The 19,081-nt window shown below is 38.6% G+C and overlaps 1 protein-coding gene across 16 annotated transcripts; it reads right to left on the bottom strand.

The window, feature by feature from the left end:
* Positions 1 to 3: 3 nt before the first annotated feature.
* Positions 4 to 16,823, bottom strand: NMNAT3 (nicotinamide nucleotide adenylyltransferase 3). 16 transcript variants are annotated; one of them, XM_030456502.1, is made up of 9 exons: positions 16,788 to 16,823; positions 16,293 to 16,326; positions 14,880 to 14,926; positions 11,924 to 11,971; positions 11,624 to 11,692; positions 9,250 to 9,386; positions 6,401 to 6,584; positions 2,365 to 2,474; positions 4 to 900 (listed from the first exon to the last, which is right to left on the bottom strand). In XM_030456502.1, exons 6-9 carry the CDS (start codon positions 9,356 to 9,358, stop codon positions 491 to 493), a joined length of 813 nt encoding a protein of 270 aa, XP_030312362.1. In that variant the 5' UTR covers positions 9,359 to 9,386; positions 11,624 to 11,692; positions 11,924 to 11,971; positions 14,880 to 14,926; positions 16,293 to 16,326; positions 16,788 to 16,823; the 3' UTR covers positions 4 to 490. The 16 variants fall into 16 exon arrangements, with proteins under 16 accessions (XP_030312362.1, XP_030312361.1, XP_030312364.1 ...); XM_030456501.1 differs by having other exon boundaries at positions 16,275 to 16,326; positions 16,788 to 16,801; XM_030456504.1 differs by lacking the exon at positions 16,788 to 16,823 and adding an exon at positions 16,663 to 16,759 and having other exon boundaries at positions 16,275 to 16,326.
* Positions 16,824 to 19,081: the final 2,258 nt, after the last annotated feature.

Below are 19,081 nucleotides of genomic sequence, written 5' to 3'. Positions count from 1 at the left end.
GCATTTTAAGTGCTTGCACAGAAGAAAGATTTATTTCCATCTCTTGTTCAAATTGCCAAAACATAAAAAGTTATTAAGGGTCCTAAAAAGTCAAAGTTTAGCCGTACTAAATATATATATAAAAAGAAAGTTAGGGTTAATTTTGTTTCTTCAGAACAGCAAGGCCTCTTCTTACTAAAAACGGCTATAGGTTTACAAAATCACAATTGAAGAAAGTACTATGTTTGACCCGTGAGTAATACAGGAGATTAATATTTACTGTTAAGCTATTTTTTTAAAATTATTTTCACAAGGAAGCTGTTTATTATATTTTAAGCTACACAGCTGAACACCCCAATTTGCTGAAATACTACCACACACACCACAAACTCTAAACACCACATGAATTAAAAATATTTTGGACAGATGTACATTAACAAGAAACAACTTTCTCAAGAACTTAACATGAAAAAACACCAGGTCAGTCCTCTCCAAACATTCCATCCAGACATCAGTCATTCAGTGGGTTTACTGTTATGTTGTGCAACTTCAGAGGCTGGAGGAGATCACCTTCATTCTTCCGCTCACTCTCTTCTGTGTAGATATTGTGGTGTGCAATGTAGGATATAACAGAATCTGGTATGAGATATTTTACACTTAACCCTCTGCACAAGGCATAACGTATCTGTGTTGCACTGATCTCATTCTGAATCCATTCTTTCACTAGAAAGATATTGTGCTGAAATTCAGCTAAAAGGTCTGATTCACGGATATACTGAGCAGGATCAGAGCCAGCACGGCTAACACAGACCAAACCAAACTTTTCCACAATTTCTTTGATGTGCTCTTCCTTCCACAGGTTGGGTGTCCTAAATGTCTGTAGAAAATCAGCCCCACAGAGCAGCTTTAACTCTGGTAGAACTGGAAAGACAAGAGAAAATGAGAGATTTCTATTTGATTAGTTCCTACTTAATTAGAATTTGATTAATCTAGACTTAAAATTGGTTTTAAGTCAGTACTTTCTTATTTTTATTATATATTTATTATATATAATATTTAATATTTGTTTTTTTATTTAAACAATGTTCCCTTACTCCAGGTTTGTTTTTTTTTTCCTTGAAAGAAACATACCAGTGATGATGCCTGAGTTTTGCAGAGGTTCAGTATATACCATTGAGTTCATTATACCAAGTATTTCTTCTCTTCTTACACCCCTCACTACATACCTTCTGATCCTCTCACTGCACCTTCCTTAGATCTGAATGTGGTGTAACTACAGAAGGAAGACTGCATGGGAAAAGGCTGTCTAGAAACATTCAAGCCTGACAGAGGCACCCTAGACTGTCCACATAGTTGAAAAAATAATTCTGGCTGGTTTACAGTTTATAATTAGTGCATGTGGTAGGAACGTGAATCCCTATCCCACAAACCACCCAGTAAATTTTATTTTGGTACTCAAATCTGTGACATTGGAACCTTTAGTTCAATGGTCTCATCTCTGACACTTGAGCTAGAGCAGAAAAACCTGTAAAAGTTGACTCTGATCCCTGTCTGGCCTAGAAGAGTATTAAACTCTAAAATAATGTCCCAGATGCTTCTGACAGCTGAAAATGGTGAGACACCAAGAATCCTGGAAGCTCTATCAGGAAGAAGCTGACTTTTCTGCTTCATCCCTTTCAAGCTGTCCTCTACCCATCTATTTCCTCATACCAGTTCCAGTCTTCTTGTCTTTCCACTCACAGATTTTACTCCTCCTTTCCAGTTGAATGTCCTCAGTTCCACATTTAGACTGTTTCTAGTCCCCTGTCTTACCAGAGGGTTTTATGTCACAGTTTGCTTTTTTAACTTAACAGCAGCCTCCACAACCCAACAGTGCTGCTCTGTGTCTCAAGCCGCATGAGAGCTAATATTACCCCAGAGCTCTTATGGAGTTGACGGGTTTTCTCTGGCTGTACACACAACGCAGCTCTAGGGTACTAAGTTAACAGACAGTATGCTTCACAAAAAGGCTGGCATTTTTCCAAATATATGTCCAATATCCTCCCATCTTCTCTACTAATGAGAAAATGTGTCCTTCTCCTTTCAAGGATACTTTGCTAACTGGTGATCTGTGAATTGTTGAGAAGGTAGAGGGTTTTTGAGGGGAATGCTTATAAAACCAAAAATTAATACACCATCAAAGTAATTTTCCTGCCTATGTGGAATTTACTATAAAAGAACTGCACCAGCAGTTGTGCTGTCAATTGGCATGGTTTGGGTTTTTTTTTTTGGCAGGCAGCTCCAAGACTCAAAAATTACTATGCTCAACTTTTTCATCATTTAGACTGGTAAAGCTGTTATCATTTTGAAGGATAAACAGAGTTGTTTTTACAGTTATGAACCAACCTGAGTGCTGGTAAGAAAGGGAACCCCCTGTAGATCTTTCTGTGGACCGTTTGTTTTCCATTAATTCTTTCTTGGACCAGAACAATCTGAGTGCTTCATTGTAATGGTGCCTGCATTTAAAATAAAGGCCTGTGTGTGAGTTAATCCTCTCAGAGATGCACAAAGCGATTACCTGGCACTTTCAGATTCAAGAACACAGTCTGCTTTTATGCACTTTGGATTTGAATACAATTTGTTAAGAATTTAGCATATTCATTCTACTGTGAGATTAATATCAGTGCAGTTAACATTTTGCAGAATTCACAAGCAATCTCTGTAGTGGCATTCTGGTTTTCAACTTCTTTTTAAAATTCTACCATTATAGCCATTTTAGTAGCAACATTACATTTAAAACACTGTGGAGGTTTTTTCTAGAAACAGCATGAGATCACACTTCAATCACTACATTTAATTCCTTGATTAAATACAACCTCTCATGTTGATGTTTCTCTAATGTGCTGAGCATTCAGGGGGAGACATTCTTCTCTCTCATCCTCTTCCCCACAGAAATATGTTCTGAGTTTTCACCTTGTGATTTTCCCTTTTATTTTTAATTAAAATAATCACAATCCTGAGAAACTCAATATATGCAATTCTCACCAGATTTGACATCTGCTACACTTCTAATTTGACTGAGTTGAGACCCACAAAGGCAGGCAAGGATCCTATTGTCAGTTTTTTCCAGGTTTCTATTGCTTTATTCTTTTGCTGCTCCTGAACACTGCTGCACCACTGCAATACTGCTGCTATTGCCTCAGTCTAGTGGCAAGTCTAGGGGAAGTGCCAATCTCAGAACCAAATTTCTCAGCTCCCTTCCTTTTCAATCAGCATGGCCTTGCCTGTTCAGAAGAGTCCCTGACTTGCACCACCCTGAGCTATGCTTAGGCATCACTCATATTGGCACAACCCAAAATCATTTAATGAAACAAGCTCATGGGTAAACAGGACAGACTCAGACTCCAGCCAGTGTCCCATCTCTGTCTAGCACCTCTATGGCCAAGGTGACCAGCAGGTCTCATGTAACTGTATCAAAGCAAAGATTAGGAGTACAAAGTACAGTCTGAAATCAGGACGTGTATAAAGCCATGGATAAACCTTTGAATCTCTGGCTATATAATGACTTTATAGTTTAGGGATTTCTCAAATGATGTAAATACCTTTAGCCACAGGACAAAGTTGCACAGGTGTCAAGAACAGACACCCAGACAGGCTGTGTAACTATCTCCAGTCATTTTTGATGTTTAGCTATCATCTAAAGAAACTGCATAGCAAGAGGTGAGGGCCATATGGTAGGAGAGAATAGGTAGCAGTAGCTTGGCCTGTGCCTTCCTACTTTCTATTTTAAATCCTGCCTTGTTGTAACCAGGCTGATGCTATGCACAGTCAATTACACTACCTTTGTATCATGGACTCATATTAGGCCCTGATTCAAAAAGAAGAACTTTTGGCAAAGGGCTCACTGCAAAACATGACAAGCACTGCAAACGTTACAACTGCCAAAAGGTCTGTTCAGTAGGAGCTTCAAGCGTTGGGTGACGGAAGATTACATTACTTTAAGATACACTAAAAAGGACAAACAAATCTGTCAGTTTATCATGCATTTTCTGAACTGTGTGCGAAGTTTTGACTAATTATATAATTAAATCCCAGGCACAATTAAGCCAAAGTTGGGCAAGACAGATATTTGCCATTGCTAAATTAATTCATGGTATATCTGCAACATGATTAATTAAGAGGAATTAATGTTCTTTGGTTACTGAAAATACTCTTTTCTTGTCTAGGAAGTACATTCAGGAACAGCAGCTAAGTGGGAAATTATCACTCCTCCTCTCTGAAAAGAAGCCTTGAGATAGTCTCCAAAATTTCCATACTCAATATAACAGACAACTGTTAGGAATAGCATCACAAGTGGGATATGAACTTTGCTGCTTAAAATTCTTTCATATCATAACTATTTCAGAGGCTCTGCAAAATCCACAGATTTTTATGAAATGACATTTTCATCACAATCACGTAAAAAAGTCCTTTAGGAAAAGGCCATTCATGTGTCTCAGGACACAGTGTCCTACTGCAAGTAAATGTACAATTCAGAATACTGATATGAAGAGATGCTTAGGTGCAAGAATGTTTCTCGCCTTTGCCTTGAACGAGCAGAATCTCTTTCTTGGTATGAAAGTTTCCTACCTGAAGGAGCCTATACTGAAGGAAGCAGTTGATTCTTGGTTCTTTTACTAAGGAAAAATCTATAGATTAACCTTCAACACATGTGAAGAAGCACAACTCCACAATAAGCCATTGCCTATTTGTACCTTGTAAGGCTCTAGATTAGATGAGGACATGGTTTAGCTCATTAGTATAGGTCATCATTTGGGAAAATTATTTATGTTCATTTCTGTCCTGAACAGCCATCTATTTTATTATTAAAGGCTCACTTTCTAGGCACACAAGAAGCTTGATTGCTCATCCTTCATTGATGCTACTTTCCCTTAGTAGAAAATTGCACATGCAGGTTTTATTTGCTGTGCTTCTTATTCTAAAGGACTCTGAAGTGGATTTACTATTTACAAATCCTTCAAGTATTATTCACTTCAGCTTGAGTTGTGCAAGATCAAAGTCTTTGTAAGTAGGACCACCTGACCTGTAAGATTTGTAGCTGCTTCTCTGGAGGAAAAGTTTTACAAAACTGAAGAGAAAAATCCCAAACCCAACCAATACTACAGGACAGTCCTTTTAGTCATTTCTCACACTGGAATATTCAAGAGTGACCATAGAAAATAGGTTTTCTGCAAATACATTTCTGCAAATACGAGGCAGCATTGCCTCGTCTGTTCTGCTGGCTGCAGGGAATGGGCACAAGAAGCAACTGGATGTCTATGTTCAGTGAAGCAAATAAAAACAGAACTAAAAGGCTCCAACAAGTTGTTTTGTAAGCAAACAGGGTATGCTTATGCATGGCTTTGTACAGTAAGAGGACTCTATTAATAATTTGCTCTCATATTGAGCCATAGGAGATTTCTGGGCAGTCATAAGAAAGAAAATTTTAGAACCTGAAACTATACAAACAACTGTGTCCACGGAGAAAGTCATGTACAAAATATGGAGAGAGATGAACACTTGACTCTTCTTACCATATAGTTTCTTGAAAGACACCTATGAAGTCTTTCTCTTGCACACTATCTCTTGACTTCTGCAGCATTTGCTTTTACAGGAAGTGGCTAGCACAAGAAGGTTGTGCATTCATACCTTGCCCCATAGTGCATTTATTACCAAAACCAACCAAATGGGAACCAGGCACGTTTCAAGGTCACACAAAGCACACAAAGGTGTGACATGCCTTGATCAGGCACATCAAGGTAATGCAGGTTTTGGAAAAATTATTTAATTTTTCCTCCCAGCACAAAACCGCAGCAAATTCAGTGATTTTGAAGAAAACAGCAGCCAGGAGCTGATCTAACTTGCTATTAGAGTTGTGAATAGATGAACCTGCAGGCATAATAATGCCAATGTAGCTGCCCTGGAATAGGGATGCTCCTGTAGAATTGGTTTGTTTGTAAGCTCTCTCTTTCTGATTAAGATCTCAGTACTACCTGCTCAAAGACTTAAACCCCAGAGAAATAACATTAGCGCCAAGAATTTGCTGCACTTTTTCAGTGACTACAGGACCCTTTCTTGGCAGAAGCTTTCCACATCTAACTACTTGAATGGCACATCTACAGTACTGCTGGACGTAAGTCTGGGGAAAGCCTATCTGCTTGGCATGAGGAAAGGAAAGACTGAAGAGGAGGAATACTGTCTCGGCAGCCTTTCCAAAAAAAATGGATGTGAATTTTTATCACTTACAGATTTAATTTTTTATCTCATAGCTGAGGATGACATTAACATACATGTTCTGCTTTGCCTGGGTGTTTTACAAGTGAGTTTTGTGCAATAATCTGGTAGCCTGACAGATTTTTGGCAATCAGAAACTTCAAAAAGAAAGGAAAAAAAAACTAATTACCTTAAAACTTTTACTGTCTCTGTCCATGTCTCCTGCTCACTCTCCCATGGATCAACTCGAATCCAATCAGATGTCTCCAGTGCTAGTTTAGCCATTGCTATCCGGTGCCCTGCTGAAACCAAACCTTTCTTTCCATAGTCGTCATTAACAGGAGACACTATGCCTTCAATCACCTGATACCTTCCTTTTGAAAATAAAAATAAAAAAAAAGTTACCTTCACAGAATCTTGATGATTTAGGTTGGATGGGACCTTGGGAGCTTATCTAGTCCACCTTCAAATCATAGTTAATTTCCAAGTTACAAGAGCCTATGAACAACTTGATCTGTGTTTTATTTTTAATATAAAAACAGCACTTACAAAAAAATAAAAAGCAGCCTTCTAGTTTCCCTGTGAACTGCTCACAATTACTATTTATCCCATTAGATGATTAAAAAAGAAAAAGTAGATGAACATACAACTTCCAGTCAAGTAGAAATGTTTATAGTTCTTCAGGCAAACTATCAAAATTGCTAGGTATGATTAAGATTTATACTCCAGTAAGTACAGCTCTGATATAGCCACAGTAGTGGATGACTGACGAGTACTTTGTTTTTAAACACCTGATGCTTGCTATTTATTAAAATCACTTCCCCTGTTCATAGTGATAAAACAAGAATGATAGCACATTACTACAGATGGGATTAATGCCAATCACACAGAACTTTCCAAAACAAAATGGGGCTAATGGCATCTAGAAGGAGACTTAAAGCACTATGGTCCAAATATTACCTAAGCAGCCACTAATGACCCCTTCTATCTGGCTGATCATGCTAATTAAATTTGAAAACATGCCCATATTTTTCTCCTACTGTTACATAACAATCATTAACACAAGAACTTTTTGTTAAACTGTGCTGTTTTGGTTGCAAATTAGGAAACAAAAATGTAGATCTTATTTTAATAAATCAACAGGGAACTGAAGCACTGGTATGAGCTGTATCCCTCAAGAAAGAGAAAAGAGAAAGGATGTTTCAAATTAACAGAAATTAAGCAAAATTATCTGTAATGTAACACATGCATTTTAAATAACTATGATAAATATGATAATGAGGGGGTAAAACTTCCTTTTTCCTAATTCAATTGTTTCAGCAAAAAAACTTAAAGAATGCAGAACATTCCCTCTATTGCTTTGTAATGAAAATGATACCCTTGGACTCACACTTTCTGATACTGGCACACAACAATTTAATATTCTACAATGACAGGTTAGTAGCTACACATTTATTTGGATGTAACAGGGTCACATTTTCAAAAGAACTTAAGTAAGTTGGACAGCCTTAAAATTCAATGAGATTTATAGGCTTGTCTCCTGTTAGAATGTCAGTCCAAGCTGCTGAAGTTGCACTGTAGGCAACCCAGACACAAATGAAGTCCTCTTTAATGCATGAAGCACCAATGAGTAAGACTCCAAACATTACCTAAGAAGTCAAAGGCAAGTCACGTCCACAACTACGCACTGATGGTGGAGATTTAGAGTATAATGCAGAACTTACACATCAGCCTTTCAAAAATGAAGTTTTAATATCATTTTCACTAGAGTTGTTTAAGTAAACTGCTTCAGGTAAGGGGTAGAATCTTGCTACATAGACCCTGGAGACAATTAGTTGTGATTCAGACAGAATCATAATTCATTTCCCAGTTCAATTCTTCTTTCAAGGTAAAGAAGTAAGTTACTGGACTATAATACACGACTTAAACTCAATTACCAATTGGTGTCCTATTGCCTTTATACTCCTTGCACACCTGGGCAGCAGAAGCAGTTATAAAATTACAGCGAGAAAAACCAATTCAAGCGCCTTTATTTAACCCTTTATTTCCAGTCCCACATAAGCAATAAAAACTTTTTACAGTTACAAAAGGAATTCTCAGAGGCAGCCCTCATAGCCAGTTGTGTAATTCTTTCTCTTCCAATTATTCTGTTTATGGTGAATAGGTAGTTGCTGCTTTTACTGCACAGTGGTATCAGTGGTTTACAAGATTTTCCCCCTGCCTCCTTACAATTTGACAGCTAAATTCCTTTCTATTGTTACGTTCAGTTTGGGTTCCTACTGAACCACCTCCCTAGGAACTTCTTTGTCATGTTACAATAAACTATTCCCTTCCAAGCCCTCCCATAAATGTGTATATTTTAGCTGCCAGACAGCAAAAAAAAAACCAAAAAAAGCCTCAGCAACTAAGTAGCTGATAAGCTTAGAGTTCAATGCTAGTCAGTACCTTTTATGATCCTTTCTCAAGAACTTGTTGTTACCCACCTTTCTACTTTATTCCCAAAACTTTCTATCCTGCTGACATACAGCTTTTCTGATCTCCTTTACGAGGGCATTATTTGTGCTAGGGGAGGTAACTTGTACCTCTTAGTGGAGATGGCTAACAAATAATTAACAGTTCATCTTATCTGCAGTTTCGCTCAGCTTTCAAAACTGATAGCTGTAACACTTCTTCAAATCAAAACCCAATTTATCATAAAAGCATGAACTTTTCTTCTCAGTTTCAAAATCACTACGCTTACTCTTTCACAAGGCTCAGTCTGTTCCATTAACATGATCATAAAACTGCTGATAAAACTTCCAGTTTAACTGCTTGTATGTTCATTTTGATACTGGTTTACGTACTGAGTCAAAGCAAAAGATAATGCTACACTTTCTAAATTGAATATGCAGGAAAGCTTATTACTCAATGATCAAAACCAATACTAAGAATAAGCCAGCTGTAAAGTGACAGATTATCTATAGTGTGTTAAAAAAAAATCTTCCTTCCTTTTTACTGTAAGACACCATCTGTGTCTGGTCCTAACAAGACCTTACTGACCTGTTTGGTGCAGGTGATCTCTAGCCAGCTCAAATAAACGCATATGCATGTTTGTGATGGGGTTAAAGGAGCCACAAGCTAGAAGAATGAGAGGTATCCTGCTCTTCATCCTGAAATCAAAACACTAAAACTCCACCCTAAAAAAAAAAAAAAAAAAAAAAGATAAACTTAACAAAGTTTGTTTCTCAAACTAGAAGAACTGTATTCCTGTAACCCAAGTAAAGTATCAGATGAGTATCCTATCATAGCATACAGGAAGTTCGAGCTCAGAAACAAATGTCTACATTGGTATTAACTGGGAGAGCATCAACAAGTTCTGTTTCTCCACACACAGAGATACAGAAAATATTTACAGAAATTCATATTGCCACTATGATTGAAAACTGTCAGGTTTGTTACATGTTTTTTGTCACTATTTCAGTCAACCCTCTATTGATAATTTTGGAACTTGTGGGCCTGCTACTGAAGCAGAATTTTGTTTTGTTAAAGTAAGTTCTTAAAAGGAACTTGTGCAATATATGTGAACACTTCACATGAACACCCCAACCTACAGGTGTGATTTCCTTGGAGGTGGGCAGGCAGTGGCTGGTGACCCACCACCCAGCTGGCAAATACTTGTAGCCAGATTATCAGCAATTGCCTGTGCAGTTTCTTTGTTGGATGGCAGTGCAAGTGATGGTAGATGACTCTGCACTGCAATTTCTAAACATAGAGGGAAGATGCACAGGCTCCAGAGAAGGAATGCAACCAAAAATTCCAAGAACAGGCACTTTGTTTCACATCATTTTCTCAGCATTCTCTTACTGAGTTTATAAATCGGTACTGTTAAGAAATAAAACTTTTAGTAGAAAAGATCTAACCTTACAGTCTTTCTCTTGTAAGAGATTAAACTAAACTCCCATAGTTCTTCGTTTACTGCAACTTTCAAGCTCCTACTCAAAAAGCAGAGAAAACAAATTGTAGTTATATTTTAGTTTACATTTGTACTGAGGCTTTCCCATCTCTCATGACTACCATACCTCTGAACTATCTTCATATGACTGAAGTGTTTTGTTGCTGTCTTGCTTATAAATGGCAAGATTTTAGCAGCTGGCTTTGCTATTCAAGTGTTTGCTACATCAGTACCATGTCTATGGGTACACCTCAGAGGATCAAATCAAACTCAAAGCTCTTGAAATCCCACTAGGAAAAAAAAACTTATATCAGAATTCTGAAGAAAATATTTATAGTCTGTTAGTGAAAAAAATATGGATGCCAGTTGAGCTTTTTAAGCTTTTTTGACATGATTAATATTTTTAATAATTGCCTATGCTGTTTCTACAGCAAAACTGCACCTTCTACTTTCAACTAGTTCAAAAGCATTTGACAGAAACCTCAGGATAAGTCAGTTAACATCACTATTATCAAGTTTTAGTGAGGTCTGTAGTGTTTATTCTGAGTATAAAACTGAATTAATTTTTAAAATATAATTGGTTTTAAAAAGAAAGAATATTTGATTTTTGAAAAGTCAGTAAACTCTGTGAACATATCTAGTATTTCTGCTTTCCACCCGACATGACAGACACTGCCTTTTTTGTACTTCTAATCTGTAAATGATAACACATCTTCTGTCATATTTTCTGCCCGTCTTCAAAACTCATAATGGAAGCAAAAGAAAACTGTTCTGACCAGAGACTGTGAAGGTTTGCTTCTTTGGAACGTAGGTATTATTTTAATGATGAAAAAGATGTCTTAGAGAATAAGGTTTGCAGAAGACAAGACGCAGCATGTTCCCATTTTCTACAGTAACTGTGGATGGTTCCTTCTGGTGAGCATTTCTGAGGCTGTGTGCTCTGCCCGGGGCAGGCAGGTATCTTTTTTTCTAAGCAGCATAACATAAAAAATATGGTACATCATGTGGCTAGAGATATGAGGGTAGGTATCTCCAAATAAGGAGGCCACACTTAAAATATAAATTTAGGCTTTATGGTGGAAAAAGCATTGTAACTTCCATTAGAAAATTCCAGCAACTTCTTTTTCTGTTGCCTATATTCCTTCAATATGTCAATAACAGATGATGTTACAGATGACCACAATTAAGTTCTGCTGAAAGTCAGTAATTAGAGCCATATCTGATTAATTATCAGAAGCACAGCGGAGTGCTGAGCAGTGCAGTCTGATTCATGAGCTGTTAAATTAGTAAACTGGAGTACAAGACACTGATACGTGCAGACCCACCCTTGAGGTAAAATTTCTGCAAAGAGCAGAAATAAACCAAATCCTAACAAAGCATAGAAGTGTTATCTCCTCCCATGAGGGTGAATTTAGATGAAATTTAGATTTGAACAAGTTCAAAGAGGCCCACATGCAGGCTTTCACTGAACCACATCCTTACCTCATATAAATTCACGTAGCTGCACTGAAGCCAGCTGAGATGCACCAGGTGACAGTAAGGATGTTAGGACTGCAAAACACAAAGTCAGAAAATCAAAAATAAATTTTAGTAGCTGACCCAAATCATAGTGAACCACAGTATACAAATATCCCTTTAAAATGTGACCGAGTATAAGATTTTCTGATGCTGTTACTGGGAGTTAATGGAAGTCACTGCCATAACAAAACCTATTCCAGTCAGTAAGCTCTCAGCATGTGCCATCACTGAAATCAATCCTCCCCAACAGTGACAAATACTTACCTGCATATCTCCACCTTCTATTTTAGTAATGAACATAACACAAATTATCTGAGGAAAAAAGAAAGAAAAATGCATGTTTCCATGTGATATTTGTTCATCAGAAAGTTGCCTATCCCAGCCAAGAATAATTTTACAAGGTGTACATAAATACTACACATAGCCTAAAATGACACACTAATCCTCCAACACAGCTTTTTCAGGTCCAAATGATGGATCATATTATTGTTAAATCCTGGTGAGTCAGGTGCCTTTCATTTCTTTGACTTTCATTGGAAAGTCATTAACAAAGTGGGTAAAATACGTGGTGTTCTATCAGATTCAGCATATCAGAAGTATGAAGCTGCACCTTCCAGTCCCCACACCAGACATGTAGTCAGAAAATGCAAGTCCTGTTGCAGTTTCTAAATCTGCTTCAAAATAACCCCCAAACCTAATCACCTCCAAGCTCACTGTAGTCTTCACCAGAGCAGCAACTTATACAACTGTTTCATAGAAGCTTATAAACAATATCTGGGCTTTTTTACATATGTGAAAATGGCCTAAAGCAGAACAAATATTGTCTTCAGTAATGCATAACATTCTTTTGTTTCTGATAGAATATCACTTTAATTTTGTGGTACTCTCACTTTCTTTTTTTCAGCTATGTCCAGGCAGCAAACTGTACTGAACAAAAAGCTACCCACAGAACAGTTACCTAATAGAAACCTGCATTATGTCTGTTCCCCAAATTCCAAATGCCTTGGCAACTAAAACACTCAGAATTGTCCCCTCCTCTCCTGAGATTACAATCCTTCAAATTGTATCACAATACTACACCCTTGGAATTTATGTCAGGCTGTAGCAGTGGGGAAATGCCCTTTCATAGAAAAGCCAACAAGGCCTGTTCATTAGTCACGAAATTAACTTAAATATGATCTACACTTGCTTTGGCCTTTTAGCAATATTTTCTTCCAAATAAAAACTAGCACCCTTTTAAAAATTTCCATTCCTAAGCATTTAGCTCTGTTTCCAAAAAGAAACTACAACTAAAAGGCATTAGACAAGAAATTGACCATAAAAAGTGCACATAGCAAAGCATGAAAAATATAAATAATTAAATGACCACAGGACATTTTATTATTTTGTCCAGTCTGAAACACATTCTCAAATTAAATCTCCAGTTAATAATAAATATGGTATAACCTTACGTTATTTTGAAGTGCAAAACAACTGCGCAGAATTATTCCTTAATAAAACTTAAAAAAAACGTTATTCTCACACACAAAACAGTGCCAGTAAATTCAAGTCAATGACAACATAATAAATTAAGCCTCTGAGTTGCAGGTTTATAACTAAAATTACAGTGGGACACAGCAGGATCTGGTCCTCAGAGTTTAAACAATAAGATGCCCAGAAATACTCCTGTGATAGCATTCTGTAGGATATATTTTTCTTAATATTCTTAAAGTGGGCCCTCATCCTGCACAACAGTCATGCTTACAGGCTGCCTAGAGCCTGAACAACAGTACAGAATCCAACTCAGCAACATGAAATTCAAAAACCACCATTCATGCACATCTGTAGTAAATTCCCATATAGTTAACGTGCATATATATGTACATTTGCTAGAAATCGAAAGGCTGTCAGATTTATCTGTTTTCTTTAAACAGGAAAAAAAAGTTGAACAAAATACAGCATAATTCTCATGATCTTTCTCTGTTTTCTATGGGAAAACCACAGAATAATCCCCATTTTGGAAAAAAGACATTTGATTCTAACTGCCCATAAAGCATTCAGTAATGTGTGACCACAGAGCCTGCAGCACTTTCACCTGGTTGCCAAGCCAGTGACACTACACTAACCCAGAACTATGCAGCAACAAGAGAAAAAGACCAGCTTGGCAGAGAACAGAGGTTTGGTACTTGCTGGGTGTTGCAGGATCGCAGCACACATTAGACCATAGTCCCTGCACCTTTCTGTAGAATTTCAACAAGGTCAAATAACCCCACAATCAGTGCCTGGCATCTTCTTGTATTCACTGTAGTATCATGTTTAGAATTAGCCAATAACCCCTAGTGACCTCTCAAGATCTAACACTCAATTCCTTTTCAGTTACTTGTACTCTTATCACACTAATGAAAAAACTGATTCTTCTACAGTTGTATAAACTATTTTAAGTAAGCAATAGCCATCCTTTTACTTCCATGTGAATCAATCAACCACAAAGAACAACATATGGATTTCTAGAAAAAGAGGATACACAAAATACTGAACCCTGGAGTGGCTATTTTTAAGTAAACAAATTGCTGATTTAGTGAAAGCAGCAACTTGTCTGTAAAAACAGAATTTACTAAACCTCAAGAGTCCCTTTAGAGAAGCCATTCAGAGTGATTTTTCTTCTGTCAACACCTGCAATTTTCTTTCAATTAGCAAAATACATTTAGCACCTCGGGCAAATCTAGTAACAGAAATACAGCTTGCACACAAATGGTAGATAATTAAGTGGTAGAGTAAACATCTTCCATCACTACAATGTGTTCTTATAAAGATGGCTTGAAAAGGTAGCAAACTAATGAAGCCTCTGACAGTACCACAGGAGAACACAAGAGATAAAAAATAATCATATATAGCAATCATAGGGCAACGCAGGATTTCCAGAACATCCAGCAAGACCAAAAGTAAAACATCAACATCTCACTGCTTACTTTTCTCTTTCAAAAAAGAGATATTTATTAAATAATGTGTTAGGAGCAATTAACTTCTGACACTATTTGTGCAATTAGGAAAGAGTATCTCAGCAGCTGTACAGTTACAGAGTTCACGCAGCTTGTTATCTTTTCGTTTTAATTAAATCATCACCTCAGAACTTCTACTTGCTTTATCATGTATAACCAAAGAATTCGAGAAAATTTTACAAACATTTGTGTTCCCTGCCTATTGTTCAATATGTTTTGTTTGCTCTTTAGAAATATCTTACCTGCAGGGGAATTTCTATCTAGCCAAAGAGAAGTGAGTCAGAAGTAACTGCAATGAAATGAGACACCTAATTACCATGGCAATCAGATTACAACTATCAACCTACATATTTATAAATTCTTACCATAACTGAAATAAACATTAATAACCATACAGTAATACCCTATTCAAAATTTTGACTACTTCTCCTCTATGTTTTGGTGGCAGTCAAAAAGCCAATAAAATGCTGGGCATCATGAGGAAAAATAATGAGCCCAACACATGGGATTATACCAAAACCCTTAATAGGCTCACATTTTTATTGCTGTGAGCAGCCCTGGTCTTAAGAACAACTGTTGAAATGGTCAGGTGAATGGATCTACAAAACAAACAAACAAAAATTGTAGAGCTGTAGGTAACTTGAATGCAAACCTTCTCCCTGCAATACTAAATCCAGGGGGCAGTCATTGAGCAACAAGAAATTTTACTGCCAGCAAAAGTGTACAGCAGAGGTGTTCCTGCGTATCTGGTGGCCTAAGGGGGCTGCTATGGCTGGAACCCAAGGGCAAGCAAAGGGCTTTCCTCAATTCCATCTCCTCTCCATTGCCTGACACAGACTGCTGGGCTCAACAGGTCATGACTCAGACACAGTATAGCATTTTATATGATTCTGAAAATCTCTCTTACAGCTCACCAGCCTATTTGGCTAATTTATTAGGTTCTTCTTGCTAATTAAAATACACAATGCTTGGTGGGCAGAGCGGCTTCTACAGCATTTTTTGACTAATGCATTGCACCAAACCAATACTATGGGGAAAAATTATAGCTGTGAAATTAGTTTTTGATACTGAGGCAGGGCAGACAGTTGGGGGTTTGCAACTTCCCCCACCCAGTTTCAATTGCTATGCCAGATGCAGCAGTAGGCACTTCAACAGTTTAGAAAGTAAGACCTTAGAAATCATCACTGCAAGGAAATCCTATTTCTCTCTTTAAATTCTTTTAAAAAGGAGAACATCAAATAGCTCGAATTCCTCTTTGCAGGACTGTCACCATTGTGTCCTCAGTGTTTCCCTCAGCACCTCTGGGCTTCTCCAAGGTCTTTCAGCTGTGTGCTCATTAGCTTATACTAACCAAGAGAATTTCTACAATTTGCATTTCTGAAGTTCAAGAATGAAGCTAATTTACTGCTAGAATCACATAGTGTAACTAGAATTTAGTAGCACATAATGCCCCAAAAAGGAACTACTGGCATATACAATGTTGCTACAAAACTTTTAAAAAAACCAAACACCAGGGACTGTTTATAAAAATCAAAAAACAGCTACTGCACAGGGGGGAAGCAACCTCTTAATGTGAGGCAGAGAAGATGAGTAAGATAAACCGTGAAAGCCAGATAGATTAAAACATATAAACAAACAAAAACACGGAAGGTAACCAGATCTTCTCTTGTCTTTAACTCTCACGAACACCTGATTAAAAAAAAAAAATGAGAAAGAAAAAAAAAAGCTTTCACTTTCTATTTTATATATATATGGTACTTGACACTGAATATATGTTTATCCCGTATTGGATCTGCATCGCAGTTCCCGAGTTTGAAGTCCTACATAGTTTTCCATAGTGTCCCAGGAATTCACGGGCACTCCCGTAGCCCTAGAGAGTCCAGTCCCGTCCCGTTCCTGCGCGCAGCTCCGCTCAGCCTCAGGGGTCACACCTCGCACCCACCGCACTGCCCCGCGCAGGGCCTGCCCGTTCCCTCAGCCCCCGTTACACGGTTTCGGGGCTCCCTGCCGGCCCCCGGGACTCACTCCCTGCCGGCCCAAATCCCGAGTACCGGGCCGCCTCCGCGGCTGGGACGGCCGCTCCGCGGAGCCGCCACTACCGACCCGTTCCCAACTACCCCTGCTCCTTTCTCCCTTCCTTTCTTTCTTACCACGGGGGGGGGCAGGCCAGGCCGGGCCGGGCCGGGCGGGGCCAATCGTTATGGGGCCTTTTGGGCCGTGCAGAAAAGGGGCGGGATGGAAAGGCCGCTCCCTCCCTTCCCCCTCTCCCCCCGCCGCCTCCCTGCGTTTCCCTCATAGGTGCCACGTGTCTGGGGACTGGGTCTGAGGTGCTACCTGATCTTGATAACGCTGCCTGGGGACAACTTTGGCTTCCTGCTGTTTTTTTGTTTTTAAGGACGAGCTGTGTGGCTCCAGAGTCGTGCTTTAGGGGTGGCGAGGTTGATTTGCAACGGATAAGAGTTTGTGGGTCCTCGAGGGTGTTCTCAGAGGCTTGGAATAACGCATCTTAGGTTTCTCTGATAAAGGGCCTCATAGAGTCACCTGCTTCTCCATCACCTATTGTTTTGCTAAATGTGCAGGTATAATAAAGTGTGTAATAGATTCAAAGTGAAAAGTGAAGTCCAGAGAGTTTTGTCATTTACCTACTCTTTAATTGTTAGGCATGTAAAATTCAGTTTCTTGAAATGGCAGAATGTCACTAGTTTTAGAATCTACACAAACTCTCTTATCTTGATAAAAGGAAATGCAACTGTTCCTCTTGTCTACATGGTGATAAAAAGTAAATAGGATCATGGACTGTATTTTTAAACTTTACTGTGTAAAATACACAAGCAGACAATAAAACTTCACAGCTGGATAGAGTCTCTGAGCCCAAATGTGGGTTTGGTCTCCCTAATGCTTAAGTTCTCAGACAAGCAGATGATCCCTGCAGCTGAGAAATTCTATGCTAGATGAGGTTCTGTCCTTCACCATTTCTATCATAAACTGAATCATTTTAGTAATGTGCTTTTCTTAGTTGTTGCCTTTAAAAATAAGATTTCAATTTAAGATTAGTGTTTTTAAGAAACTTTAACAAATGGAATACTTTTTGAACTGTGTTGTATCTACTATATTTTGCTAATGGTAAACAAATGGAGAAATATATCTGGTCCTACATTGGTCTCCATTGAACCCTCTTGCAGCAGACAAAATTACAATTGTGCCTGAAATGCAGTGATGTAGAAAAGATGATATAGAAGATTAGTGTCAGAAAAGAAAGTGCAAGAGCTGAAGCACCAAGATCCTTCTTTCAAGGGAAGACCAAATGACTACAGAAAGTTCCAAGCTAATTATCATAGAATCATAGAATTGGCTGGGTTGGAAGGGACCTCAAAGATCATCGAGTTCAACCCTTGAACCACCGTTGCGGTTGCTAGACCATGGCACTGAGTGCCACATCCAGGCTCTTTTTAAATATCTCCAGACACGGAGAATCCACTACTTCCCTGGGCAGCCCATTCCAATGTCTGATCACCCTCTCGGTAAAGAAATTCTTTCTAATATCTAACCTGAACTTCCCCTGGCACAACTTGAGACCCTGCCCTCTTGTCTTGTTGAAAGTTGCCTGGGAAAAGAGCCCAACCCCCACCTGGCTCCAACCTCCTTTCAGGGAGTTGTAGAGAGTGATGAGGTCTCCCCTGAGCCTCCTCTTCTTCAGGCTGAACAGCCCCAGCTCCCTCAGCCTCTCCTCATAGGGTCTGTGCTCGAGTTCCTTCACCAGCCCAGTTGCCCTCCTTTGGACCCGCTCCAGGACCTCAATCTCCTTCCTAAACTGAGGGGCCCAGAACTGGACACAGTACTCCAGGTGTGGCCTCACCAGAGCTGAGTACAGGGGCAGAATCACTTCCTTGGACCTGCTGGCCACGCTGTTCCTGATACAGACCAGGATGCCATTGGCCTTCTTGGCCTGTATATTATGAATGATGAACTAATTAAAATTTGTCTTCCAGCAATTAAATTAAGACAAGGCCACTACAAATATCATGTAACATTCTGATAATTGCCTTAAGATAGTGGTAATCACAGGACCAGCTTCTGCTCTTTTTCACAATAGTCTTATTTTCATGGGTTTCAACACTGGACTAGTTCCAGTGGGAGTTTGGATCAATAATAATATTCTGTTATTCTTATCTAAGTATTCAGTAAAACATAAGTTAGAAGGTGTAAAACTATGGGAGTGTAATTCCAAGCCAAAGTTGTGCCAGATGCTATTAATTGGTAGCTGTATGGAAATTTGGCATTCACTGCAGTTCTTGAGATACAATGCTCCCAGGGTTTTACATAAGTTGGGCACATCAAAGCTGTAGAGTTAGACCTTGTAATAACAAAATCTGCCAAAATAGCAGAACAGCAAGTCAGGGTAATCTTTTAGGTTTTGGCATCAGGCCTTCACTGATTTGTTGTT

Source organism: Calypte anna, chromosome 9 (genome assembly GCF_003957555.1).
Source record: "Calypte anna isolate BGI_N300 chromosome 9, bCalAnn1_v1.p, whole genome shotgun sequence".
Lineage (NCBI taxonomy): Eukaryota > Metazoa > Chordata > Aves > Apodiformes > Trochilidae > Calypte > Calypte anna.
This window is presented reverse-complemented; position numbering and strand designations above follow the sequence as displayed.

Bases quoted from the DNA above. Each gene is read 5' to 3' on its own strand.
- NMNAT3 (XM_030456502.1), bottom strand. From the start codon at position 9,358: ATGAAGAGCAGGATACCTCTCATTCTTCTAGCTTGTGGCTCCTTTAAC. The intron at 6,585-9,249 runs GTCAGTAAGGTC...TATTTTCAAAAG, and splicing joins AGATCACCTGCACCAAACAG to GAAGGTATCAGGTGATTGAA. The intron at 2,475-6,400 runs GTAATTAGTTTT...TTTTAAATGCAG, and splicing joins GAGACAGTAAAAGTTTTAAG to GCACCATTACAATGAAGCAC.